This window comes from Garra rufa, chromosome 9, assembly GCF_049309525.1.
Source record: "Garra rufa chromosome 9, GarRuf1.0, whole genome shotgun sequence".
Lineage (NCBI taxonomy): Eukaryota > Metazoa > Chordata > Actinopteri > Cypriniformes > Cyprinidae > Garra > Garra rufa.
Window position 1 is genome coordinate 22066697 of NC_133369.1, and position 13763 is coordinate 22080459.

The following is a 13763-nucleotide window of genomic DNA, read 5'->3' on the forward strand; positions in this document are numbered from 1 at the left end:
GTGGATTTTTCTATCTCGAAGTACTTTTTCCTATCCTGCTTTAATAAGCAAAGACAACTACAAGTTAACTACTCATAGGTTGTCTTCCCGTAGCGTGCTGTCAAAGCATTGCTGTTTGAGTGGTGCACTTTCTCAATTTCTGGCTTGACTGATGGAGCAAGATTTGGTTTAGTTTTCATTACTTTTTACATATAACTGTTTCTTTAAGTTTTAGTATTAGTTTTATTCAGAATATTGGTACCATGTTGGGTATTGGTTGATTTTTTTATTATTATTAATTAATCAATCTGTATGTTTTATGGACTTTTATGGATAAATAATTATAATGTAATTTTTTTTAAAGTACATTATAATATTGTGATACCCAAATTCACTTGTAACATTTAAAACGAACTGATTTTAATGTTTATTGTTAATTAATTTAGACAAAGTAGAAATGTAATAGTGACCAAAGATATTACTTTTCAGCCATAACATGAAAATAATAACATAAAATAAGTATTTTTGGGCTGCCAGAGGTAATGTGTTAATACCTGTTATAATTTTAATATGTTAAACTGCATTAAATGTCTCAAAATTGTCTAGTGTCATCCTCTGGCATTTCCAGTTTTTGAAATGTAATTAAAATAAAATGCTCTTTAATTTATCATAACCTAAAATTAATATGTGGTATTTTTGTAGTATTTAATTATGAATTCCTTCATATAGAGTCATGAACATTTTAGTATAATTTAGTTTCAAATTTATGTATACAGTACCAGTCAAAGGTTTTTGAACAGTAAGATTGGTAAAGTCTCTTTTGCTCACCAAGTCTGCATTCATTTGATCCAAAGTACAGCAAAACAATTTTCTATTTGAATATATTTTAAAATGTAATTTGTTCAATTTCAAAGCATTCAAATCATTCTGATATTCAGATTTTCTGCTCAAAAACATTATTATTATTATTATTATTATTATTATTATTATTATGGTAAAAACAGCTGAGTAGATTTTTTTTTTCAGGTTTGGTTTCTTTGATGAATAGAAGTTCAGAAGAACAGCATTTATCTGAAAAAGAAATCTTTTGTAACGTTATAAATCTCTTTATCATCACTTTTGATTAATTTAAACATCCTTGCTAAATAAAAGTATTACAAAGACTTTTTCTTTCAGATAAATTATATTTTTCATTTGTCAAAAAATGTACTCCACTTAAATTTCATTTTAAAATATATTTGAATTGAAAGCAGTTATTTTAAATAGTAAAAATATTTCACAATATTACTGCTTTTGCTGTATTTTGGATCAAATAAATGCAGGCTTGGTGAGCAAAAAAGACTTCCTCAAAAAAGATTAAAAATCTTACTGTTCAAAAACTTTTGACTGATATGTATTTTTCTTTATGTACTTTGCGTTTTAGTTTTCATTAACTATACAAACACTGCATTGTTTGAGTTTTGTTTTGATGAGTGTTTATTTTTGCTGTTTTGTTATATCAACCTAAAGTTAATTTTTGTTCTCTCTGCTCCTCAGCTTGTCATATAAAGCCTATATATATATCCTATTGAAAGCTTTTAACGGAATTTATTGTGCTTAGTTCAGAGTTCTACTCACACGTGTGTCATCTCTCCCTCCATGTTTCACATGAAAGAGTGGGAAATGTGTGGGAAATGTTTTTCTGGTCACAGTTGTGCTGATAGGTGTAGTCACTCTGACCGGAGCAGGTGTGCATACTCAACCTTAGCCTGCTTCGCTGTGTCAGCGCTCTCTGTCTCCCTCAGCTGTGCCTGAATAATCATATTTAAACAAAGTTACAAAAAAAGTCTTGTAGTTTGTCTGACCCAGATTATGCCTCATTTTATACTAAATATCACTTTTAATTGAGATTTCTTCCCGGAAAATGATTCTGCTTTGCACGTCTTGTCCTTTCCGACCTTCCTGTGGTTTAACAGGTTTTTGGGCAATTAAAGAATTAAAGAGAATGAGAAGAGGACATGAACTACAGTCTTTGCTGCAATAAAATGTGCCTTTTAATTACCAAACTCCAGCATCAAGGCAAGCATATAAGAGAGCTATCCAGAACTGACAGACGGCAGCAGGTGAGAGAGCAGGCTTGAGTCCGCGTGTGCGGTAAAGGTCAGTAGGTAAGCATTCGGCCCTGAGGTTAATTGGATCGAGAGAGGAGCGGAAAGAAGTCAGGTCGCTGCCTCTCAACATTCTTCACAATGATAAAGTTGTGTTCTCCTGTTGCCATTGGTTACCTGCGATTTCTATTTTCGATGGCAATTATGTTGCTGGTGTTTATCCTGGTGCTGGTGTGGAGAGAAGGAACATCAGCTCCCTGATTGTTGAGGTGGAGGAGATTCTTTCACCTAATGGAAAAGGGCTTTTATTTACTGAGATGCAATCACTGTCTGCTAACACAGTTGAGCTCTTAAGGTTAAGGAGTCAAAAAAACTTTCTTTCTTGAGGTGGCACAGGAAGCAAGAAAATGTTAGAAAGCTGCCCTGTCAGTTCTGAGAGAGAAGAATCGGCTCTTCTACGGAAAAAGTGATTTATATGGATTTACGAAAATGCATTTTAACTTTATTTTAGTCTTTCCAGTAATTTATGACATTTTTTTATGCAATAAATGTAGTCCTTATGAATTTTTACTTGGTCTTCTAAAGCTGTATAATTGCTTTGTGTGAGAAATGTTAATTTGTATATTCCCAAACTGTAAAATTTTAACTGTCAAGTAAACTCTAGATAAGTCTGATTTGTGGACTAATTATTTAGGATCAACTGATTAATTACAAATATTGAAATCAAAACATTAATTTGTTCATAAATCAGACATCACTACTTCTCTAAGCTAGAGCACATGTCAAGATCGTCCATGAATATTGTGTTAAGTTTCAGTATATCCCTTTGAATATCATATTACTTTAAAGGACCATGTTTATGATATAGTAATGGTGCTTTTGCATCCTTTTTCAATCTTGAACGCTCCATTCCTCATTTGTGACCCTGGACCACAAAACCAGTCATAAGGGTCAATTATACCATCTTTAAGGTATTTAAGCTTTCCACTGATGTATGGTTTGTTAGGATATGACAATATTTGGCCAACTATTTGAAAAGCTGGAATCTGAAGGTGCAAAAGATATTGAGAAAATCAAGTTTAAATTAAGTTCTAACCAATGCATGTTACTAATAAAAAATGAAGTTTTGATATATTTACAGTAAGAAATGTACAAAATATATTCATGGAACATGATCTTTACTTAATATCCTAATGATTTTTGGCATAAAAGAAAAATTGATGATTTTAACCCTTGCAATGTATTTTAGGCTATTGCTACGAATATACCCGTGCTACTTAAGACTGGTTTTGTGGTCCAGGGTCACATTTGTGGTAAATGATATTAAATTATCTCAAAATCAAAATATCATCTTTTGAGTTTCACAGAGGAACGAAAGTCATACAGGTTTGGTTTTGGTTTTGTTTTACGTGGACTATAACTTTAGTATCTTCTTTTTTGTTGTTTCCCTGTACAACTATCTAAACAAACTTTTTAAAATAGGACAGATTTATGTAAGAGGCAAAAGTTCTAGTTTTCAGTTCTCATCGTTCATCTCAGTCATCTTTTTCCTCCTTATCTAACCTCTTTTTTTTCTCTCTATCCACAGGTGACCTTCACCAAACGGAAGTTTGGTCTGATGAAGAAAGCCTACGAGCTCAGCGTGTTGTGTGACTGCGAGATTGCCCTCATTATTTTCAATCACTCAAACAAGCTCTTCCAGTATGCCAGCACCGACATGGACAAAGTGCTCCTCAAATACACTGAGTACAATGAGCCGCACGAAAGCAGGACCAACGCAGACATCATCGAGGTAACACAGACACACAAGCCCACCATGAATCCTCCCAATTTCAGGTTGCAGGAAATTGTTTTGTTTGTTTGTTGATCTCTCTCTCGCCCTTTATTTGTTTGCTCCCTCTCTTCACTCTTTCCTTCCTGTCTTTGGTGAACCGTGTTAATTTGGTTGCAGTAGTTCAGTCAATAGCCCTATTTGGTCAAGACTAGTTTTCCCTGAGGAGGCCAGGTAAATTTGTGTGTTTTTCCTCACAGAAACCTTGTTAAAATCACAGAACAAATTACCTACTGTTTTCCGGCTAACACACAAGTCCTCTGAGAAAGATCCCGTCCAAATAGGAATGTCTGTAATTGCAATGACTTTTTTTTCATAACGCTTCTCCTCATTTATTTTGACCTTTATAGAATACTGTAACCAAAGCTAAATTTGTCACTTCATTATATAGTGAACTTTCATTATGGATTTAGATCATGCTCATACCATGCTGATTTGAATTTATATTTCACTTTATTATATAAGAAAACCTTGGTAATACCATAGTCACAGTGTAAATCCAGAACATTGCAAGTTCTTCAAGAAGTGGCAAGGCTTTTGCATAGCTAAACACTCATCCATAGGGAGGCCGAGCGCATGTGTGAGAGAAAGAGTGTGTGTGTGCGTCTAGAGAGCATGAAGGGTGGTTCAGAGGCTCGTGGATCTCTATACGCTGCTGGCTAACTGCCTGGACGATGGTGGGACAGGAGAGGTAGGGACAGCTGCACCCTCTACCACCTCCTGCCTTTGGCCAGAGAGGAAAAAGTGGCTTACACACAAACACACACACGGTGCCCATCCGGTGTCCGTCCCGTCCAACACAAGATGGCGACTGCTCGTGTGTGGCATGTTGTTCTGGGGTGCGTAACATTAATATGAAAAGAACAGCAGCAGTGGATGAATGTCTCAGGTAGTGTAGCTTAAACGCCATATGAATTAAATGGATAGTTAAAAGGATAGTTTATTTAAAAATGAAAATTACGTCATTTACTCCCCCTCATGGTATTTTGAATCTGTATGCTATGCATGTTATTTGTTTCAACTTAATGGACCTTAATACAGCTGTTTCCCAATTTTGAACTGGTTTGATTCTTAAGTTTAACTCGCTGACTCAATTATTTGGCTATTTTGGTTTTCGAAATACTAACTGGAAAGGAAGATTGTTAGTGAACAGTAACTTCAATTTAGTTCTTTTACTCACACAAAACTATCATATAACCTCAGCGGAAGAGTTAAAGAGTGTTCGAATTAAAAAGAGCTCACCCACAAATTAAAAATTCTGTCATTATTTACTCACCCTCATAGTTATTCCAAACTCATGGGGGTTTTATTCCATCTTAAAGCACCTTCATGCAGCTGTTTCCCATAATGAATCATTCAGTGAAACTTGTGAACCGGATCAAGTGTTTAATTTAAAAGAACCAGCCCAAAAGAATGATTTGTTTCCAAATTGGGTAGAGCTGGTACTCTGAGGAAGCACGTTTATGCCACTGAATAAATAATTTTTAAAAAGTTTGACTTTATATCACAATTCAGACTTTTTTTGCTCGCAGTTGCGAAAAAACCTCAGAATTGCAAGATTTAAACCCACAATCCTGATTTTTTTTCCTCAGAATTGTGGCATAAATTGCGCAATAAACTGCACTGTAAGAAAAAAAATTCAGAATTGCAAGATTTAAACCCACAATTCTGAGGAAAAAAGTCAGACAAACTTTTTCCTCAGAATGTCCAATTCTCCGTGGGGATATTTTAATATTTTGACAGATTTTTTTTCTCAGAATTGCAAGTTTATATCTCACAATTCTAACTTAATAACTCACAGTAGCATGTAATAAAGTCAGAATTGCGAGATATAAACTCAATTCTGAGAAAAAAAATTGAAAAAAGATTTTAACTTATAATAAGTTTATATTTCAGTTCTAAAAAATAGGAAGTCAGAATTGTGAGTTTATATCTCGCAATTCTGACTTTTTAACTTGCAATTATGAGTTTATATCTCACAATTCTGATAAACCTTTCAGAATTGCGAGATAAAACGTTGAAAAAAGTTTTTTTTATTCAGGGGCTAAAACAGGCTTCAATAGAACTCACTGGTTTAATGATTTGATTGCTTAGTTTCTCTGGCTTATTAGAGGGAAAGATTATCAGTGAATAACAACTTAAATTTTTTTTACTGACTCAAAACTACCATGACTTAAGAATACCTGGGATGTAGTGCAAAATTCATATAAACCAATTTTGTGGTGCTTTAATTTGTCATTGCTATGAACTTGTGCACTGTGATCTATGAACAAACACTATAAAAAATAAGTGCATATTGATTGAAACCACATAATGGTGGGTAGATAATGCTGGAATTGTAACTTTTGAGTGAACTGTTTAAATTTAGATTTATTTTTTTAAGATTAGATGGTCATTGCCTACAGTTTCAAATGCAGTCATCAGAAAGTCAATACATAGAGAGTGTTATGGTGAGAAAATGATGACTCTTTTGCAGAAGCCCCCAGTGGTACAGGTGCATGTTTCCTGTTGGGTGCAGCTGCAGAAATCTCTTAAAAGAGTGTGTGTGTATGTGTATGTGTATGTGTGTGTATGCGTGCATGCACTGTGGTGAGGGCGTTAGGCCGCTATGGGCCACATCAGCTCAAGCCTGACTGGGCTGCTTTGTGTGTGTAAAGGCTGAAGGCTGTCTCATGTAATATTGAGAGGCAGAGTGACAGTACAGGCAGACCTGGTGCTGAGTTCCCAGTGTTTGGCCTGATGTTTTTGGGGGCAGTACCGTTCAGAAGGCCCTTCCTAGAGCTCATGTTCAATAAAAAAAAAAACACGTCTTCTCTGCCTTACCTGGGTATTTGACTTTCATAGACCAAAACGAGAGAGACAGACAGGCAAAAAGAAAGAATTCAACAAAGTGAGGGAGATTCACTGTTTATAAATGATGAAGTGGCTTACAATCACCCAAAGAAAAAACCTCATTCACCCTACAGCTCACTGTACACACACACACACACACACACACACACACACACACATATTCAGGCAGGCATGCTTTCACACTGATGCATGACTGAACAGACGCATATGTACGCACACAGCCTCTCTCTTCTTCTCTCTTGCTACATCTCTCTCTCTTTGCTCTCATCTCTTCGCTCGCCTCGTGTTGCACGTGCCTAGTGTGTGTGCGTGTGTGTGTGTGAGTGTGATTGTATGGGGGCTGCCTGCTTCTTCTGCCAGAGCTTGTTAATCTGCTTGACTGCAGATCCCAATCAGGAGAGAGACAGAGAGCGGGAGGGGGAGAATGAAAGAGACAGAGAGATGAAGAGTGGGTGTTTAAGGATGAATATCCTGTAGATATCAGTTGGGATTGAAAGGAGATGGTGAGAAGAGAAGCACAAGGCTTTGCCCTTTTTCATGAGCGGCTTAGATGAAGACACCTTGGGGGCTTAAAAACAATATGAAATATATATTTAAAAAATTTTCTTAATAAATGGTTGGTGTGATTTATGCTCAGCTTTCTAATGGAAAATATGATAATCTTTCATCAAAATGTAATAACTTTCTTTCAAATCCCACTAGATAAAATCAAGTGCCGCTTTACGGAATATTCTGTTTGTCTTGGAAATGCATCAAATTGTGGAGACCGGGACGGTTTACTCAAAAATGAAAAAGTCTTTATTTACTCTTCCTTTTGATGTTTTAAGCCACACTGATGGTCAATAGTGATCATGTGCATCAACCTCAAATAAAGCACTGTTAAAATAGTCCATACAACTATTTGTAAGTCTTGTGTGGAATAGAGAATAAAATTCAGAAGATGACAGATTTTCAATAAATACTGTAGTTATTTATAACTGTTTTTTTCATGTCCCTGAAAACATAAAAGCATGCAGATTTAAAATGACGTGAAAGTAAACAATGACTGTTTTCATTTTTGGTGATTTTTTTTCTTTCACAGTGTTGCAAGTTTTGTCTTTAAAGACTTAATTTATTACATTTCTGCTAGGAAACCAGGGCTGACAATTGATAAAAACAGTATTCATGTATGTACATAATATACAGTACTAATCAACTAATTAATCGAGGCCTTATTAATAGCATATGTTACCCTGGATCACAAAACTAGTCATAAATATCATGGCGAGTATATTTGTAGCAATAGACGACAATACATTGTATGGGTCAAAACATTTTTCTTTTATGTACAAAATCAGTAGGATATTAAGTAAAGATTATGTTCCGTGAAGATATTTTCTAAATTTCCTACCATAAATATATCAAAACTTAATTTTTGATTAATAATATGCATTACTTAGACCTTCATTTGGACAACTTTAGGCGATTATCTCAAAATTAGATTTTTTTTTGCACGCTCAGATTCCAGATTTTCCCGAATATTGTTCGATTCTAACCATACATCAATGGAAAGCTTATTTATTCAGCTTTCAGATAATGTATAAATCTCAATTTCAAAAAATTGTCTCACTGTGGTTCAGGGTCACATATATCTCCTTCAAAATTAAGATTCAAAGTCAGGAGACATAATTCATTGTTTTTTTTTTTTTTTTAGTGCTGAATCTGCATTTCTGATGAATAGTGATTGCCATGTTGAGCTGGAAAGTTAGGGGTTATTAATATTGGCAAGTTTTGTCACAATAATACCAATACCAGTGAAATTTCACAATTCTCAGTCTTAATTTTGAGACCAATGCAAAAACTAATGTGCTAATTAACAGTGCTTTGTTTAAAAAAGTTGATATTATTATTATTATTATTATTATTATTATTATAATAAAAAATATTAACAAATTAAACAAAGTGAAAGGTAGCATTTATATATTTGTTGTTTAAGTAAATTAGAAAAGTTTTATTAAGTTAAAGTTTTAAAATTAAGTAATTATTCAAACTGTAATGAAGAACAAATAAGCAAAGTAAGCACAGTAAGTGGTTTTCTCTTTTTATTATCAGCATTACAGTTTCATTATTATAAATGACATAATAGATATTGGCAGAAACCTGCTGTGTTTACATTGATGCCATGCCAAGCTGGCGTTTTGACCAGGAATTGCACATATATGAGCGTTCAGGAGTAACCACCTGTCACCAGACAGCTTTTAAGTACTGAATTGAGTAGTACCAATACTACAGAAGGAACTGAATTTAATTTGAGTATCGGCTCGACACCCAAGTCAACACCAGTGGCACTTCTGACGTGCCTGATAGCAGCAGTTTCTTTCAAGTGTGACCACTGGTGTTAGATTGTCGAGATGAAATGACTGTGAACTCTTAACCTCTGTCTGTAAGAGATGAGAAATCTGTGTGCGCTGGACATCAGCTAAGCCCTCTTCGATATCGAGATGATGTACTTCAGCTTATTCTCTCAGATCCGCCTCCATAGTGGGCTGAGCCGTGGGCTATCAGCCCAGATCAGCAGCTAAAATGACTCCATTAGCCTCATGTATGAGTTATAGTCAGACTCGCCTGATAATGGCAGACACGCTGCCTTTAAAGGAGGAATTGAGATTGAGGGATGAAGAGGAGGAGGAGTGGAGGGTTCAGAGGGGCCGCTAATCTGTCAGATGGGTGTATCTGGACGCTATCGTCTGTGTAAGCCGGCAGGCTGCGGCGAAGCTGAGGCTTTAAGCGTGTTCTCAAGGGATGGCCGGGGGGGTTGCAGCCTTCTCCGCTTTACACACTGCAAATGGAAAGTGACATTACAGTCTGCCTGCGTTGGACGTCAGCACACACTCCAGAGCGAGTACTTATACGCTTTAAGACCACCTTAGACCCCTGCTGTGTCTTTTTCAATATCAGATTCTTAAACTTTTACATTGGTCCCTCTCAAATGTTTGCTAATATCCCACATAGGAAGTGGGAGTTTGAAAAGACGATACGGGATGGAGAGAGGAGGGGAATAGAGGACAGAAATGAGTCAGCTCGCTAAGTCATGGAAGAATGAGAGCATTACTGGATTAGAAAAGACACACAAAGATACAGAGTAGAAAACCATTTGAAAAAAGAAAGTGAAGGTCGAGGGGTAACAGATGATATAATGTAAAGACAGGAAGAGGAAGCTAGAGAGAGGGACCGTACGGGGGGGAGGGAAGGAAGGCGGTTGCAGGGGGAGGGGCGCTACTGAACGAGGTTAGCCAGTCAGAGGCAGCGGAGCTCTGCAGGGGAATCTTCCCTTGGCAACACAAACAAGCACCCGCCCCATAAAGGAGAGACAGCAGGCAGAGAAATACAGGGACAGGTGAACAGATGGAGCCGACTCAGAGACAAGCTGATCAGCTGACCCGCTCCTCACTGTGTGTTTGTGTGCGAGAGAGAGTGTTATGTATGAACGTTCGCGCTAGATCAAATGCTTGCAAGGTTGTTGTTTTTTTTTCATCAAATCGTCATCTAAATCTATAAATTATTAGCAGTGCTTGCCAAGGCTAATTGCTTATGCTGATACTTGGGGTTAGGGATTTCAACTGTCCCTATTTCTAAATATTTTATTTTGATGCTTAATTTGTGACCTCGAAAAAGCTTTCATGGAGAGGTGTGTTTGTTACATTTCCAAGTAATAACATTTTTTCCCTCTCAGAACACTCAGAAAGCAACTGCATAGCAACAGCTTGACCACACTCTAGGCTTCACCACTTGCATATTAGTTAGTTTTAATTCATTTGCTAATATAATATAGTATAATATATAGGGATGCACGATATGAAAATTTCTAACCGATACCGATAGCCGATAATTAAGTCCTTCTTTTGGCCGATGCCGATGCCGATACCGATACCGATACCGATAACCAATACATTCATATTTTTATATGATAATTTTGTGCACACAGGAGAATACAAAATCTAAGATGAACTAATGAAATTTATATTATATATCTGGGTCTAACAATCGTAGCAAACAGTCCTGACTCTTCAAAAATGTTTTTATTTTTTTGTGTAAGGCACCACAATTCTAAATAAAATAAAATGCTTTGACATTTTGTCAACCTGGAAAAAATGAAAAGTGCATCGTGGAGTAAAGTCAGATGTCCAAATGTCTGTGGTAAAGCTTACATGCAGTCCATTCTTATTGATCATATTATGAATGTGTGCAGCAGCCAAATCGTACAAGACGGGGAATAAAACATCAGAATGAGATAAAAACATCTCAACTCTTCAGAATGCCGCAAGCGCAACGCAGGTCATGTGACATGAACCAACCAATCAGCTTCATCCTTTCCCTTAAGAACACTGAAAGCACTGGCAAGGTGGAGAAACAGCTTATCAAAGCTGTACAGGAATAAACATTTTTAAATAAATTTGATAACAGAGCTACTGCAAGCGATTTTTAATGCTGAAAATCTATTTATTCTTTGCTGAAACTACCGCGTCTTTATGGAGAGCGCATGTCATGGCTGCTTAGCAACGGCAGACGCCACTGGAGCTCAAACTACAGAGCGGTTTGGCAAAGACTTTGGGTTTGGAAAGAAAGAGAAGGCGGCGCTTCAGCGTTTTCCACGTGTTTTTAGGCGCGACATGTGAACGGCCCCTAAAACAGATTCACCGCGATGACGACCTCTGAAGTGAGATATAAGATTGTTAAAACTTAACGGCTTTTTACCTCCTCTCGGATTCCTTGCTAAACATGTGTTGCAAATAGCAATAGCATTGTCCTCCTCTGTCACCGTGAAAAACTTCCAGACCTGCGAAGACGATGATGACGACACAGATGATGACGTATTAAACACGACAAAGGCCGAGAGTCACTGCAGTTTACAGCTTCAGTCACTTGCACTCGGAAAGCAGATGAATCTCAGATAAACCAGACTGATTGATTGATTTACCAGCAAGAGTACTTTATCGGATCGGGTTTCATTTATTTATCCGAGCAATAAAAATGACGTCATTTTTACCCATATCGGTCGATAATTTATCTGTCCGATAAATATCGTGCATCCCTAATAATATACACTGCCAGTCAAATGTTTTTGAGCAGTAAGATTAAAACAAAATAAATGTCTCTTCTGCTCATCAAGCCTGCATATATTTGATCCAAAGTACAGCAAAAACAGTACAAATTTGAAATAATATTTTTATTTTATTTTATTGTAATCTTACTGTTCAAAAACTTTTGACTGGTAGTGGAATATAATATAATTAGGGCTGTCAAATCGATTAATCACAATTTATTGCATTCAAAATAAAAGTTTGTGTTTACATAAAATGTATGTGTGTGTATTATTTTATTTAAACACAAACTTTCATTTGGGGTTCAGTTAATTTTAATTTTTATTGTATTTTATCATAAGAGACTTCTTTCAAAAACATTACATCTTACTGTCCCCAAACTTTAAAACGGTAATGTATATGAAAAAAATATATATAATGCATTTATACTATAAGTGTTAATTGTCCAGTTGACATTGTTGATCTGGATTACATTGTTTTATGCTGTATTTTCTTGTTATGCACACTTTCTATGTCACTATGACCTCTGTGAGACAGAAGACAGCAGTGCTGAAAACGGTTTTCCATTCAGCCTCGGTACCCCCATCAAAGCTACTTAGAGAAAATCTTGTTTGGAAAATCTTCTCAAAAAAGACTCAAGCTGTTTTCAGGCCGAAACCGATAAACTGAGTTTCTCTCCTTTTCAGCCTTGTCTAACTTATTTCCAGCCCACGGTCGTGTATGGGGCTGTGCAGTTTCATCGTTTTCCAAGTCATGGTGTAAAATCGAATTTAGCCTCTTCACTCCCTCACGAAACATTTTGCTGATGTACAGTGTTCTTGGTTTACATGTCACATGTTACTCTGTAGGTTTAACAAATCAGTGCTGCCTCTCTGTGATTGACATTTGTGTTACTTTCTTCTCCCACTCGGAATGCTTTAAGACGTTGAGAAAGAAAGGCTTTAACGGTTGCAACAGTCCAGAGCCAGACGGGGACGATTCGATCGACCAAAGTCCGTTACAGGAGGACAAATACCGCAAGAGCGAGGAGCTGGACATCCTCTTCAAACGCTATGGAGTGAGTATTCCTTTTCACCTTGTCGTTCTAACCTCCCTCCTTTTCTTTCTTCCCCTCTGTCTCTCGCTCCTCTCCTCTCCTCTCCTCGGTCGGAAATAAACCAAGGCTCTGAACAAGAAAGAGCACCGGGATTCGGAGAGCCCAGACCCCGAGGAGCCCTTCTCCCTCACGCCTCGCACAGAGGAGAAGTACAAAAAGATAGACGAGGAGTTTGATAAAATGATGCAGAGCTATAGGCTTTCAGTGAGTACCCGTGTGAAGAGGCCTGCTTTTGGCCCGGCAACCAACTCACACAGCCTGCTGTCGGCCCGGCAAACCAACTCACAGAGCACCTAGCAACCATCTCTCACCCCATTCCCTTCCCACCACCCCTCAATCCCTTTTGAATGTGTGTGCTTGGGTAAGGAGAGGCCAAGAGGGCAGGGTGGGCAGCATCCCTTTGATCCTCACGATCCACTTTTTGTGATGTATAGCTGTCTTGATTCTGCGTGCTGTTGTTTCTTGTGTTCTGCGATGACTGATGCTTGTATCGCGTTTGCCAGGAATAGACTTCTGACTCATCTGGGTCCCGATTCAGGCGTCGGTGAAGATAATTTTCATTAAGGCACTGTCAAGAATGCTTTATGCATGAGCCTGCATGAGGAATCTCCTCTCAGGAGGTACAGAAACAAGAAAGTGCTGCTCGCGTTCTCAATGTGTCGTGGGCCCAACTTTGATATAATTTACACGGTGAACGTGATTCAACACGATGTGGGCAGCAAAGATTGATTAGCGTAGTAAGTTGCGGTCTCTTTCCTCTGTAATGCAAATGGGACTGGAAATTAGAAATTGCTCAGTAACTGATCCAAAAAGCATTTCGTCAGCTGACGAAGGGC

At 37.3% G+C, this 13763-nt stretch overlaps 1 protein-coding gene across 1 annotated transcript in view; it reads left to right on the forward strand.

The window, feature by feature from the left end:
- mef2d (myocyte enhancer factor 2d) overlaps positions 1-13763 on the forward strand; it is an 80176-nt gene that overhangs the window by 38450 nt on the left and 27963 nt on the right. Inside the window, exons 3-4 of the mRNA XM_073847778.1 lie at positions 3655-3858; positions 12754-12888. Coding sequence (XP_073703879.1) covers positions 3655-3858; positions 12754-12888 — 339 coding nt within the window. The remainder of the gene's footprint in view (positions 1-3654; positions 3859-12753; positions 12889-13763) is intronic.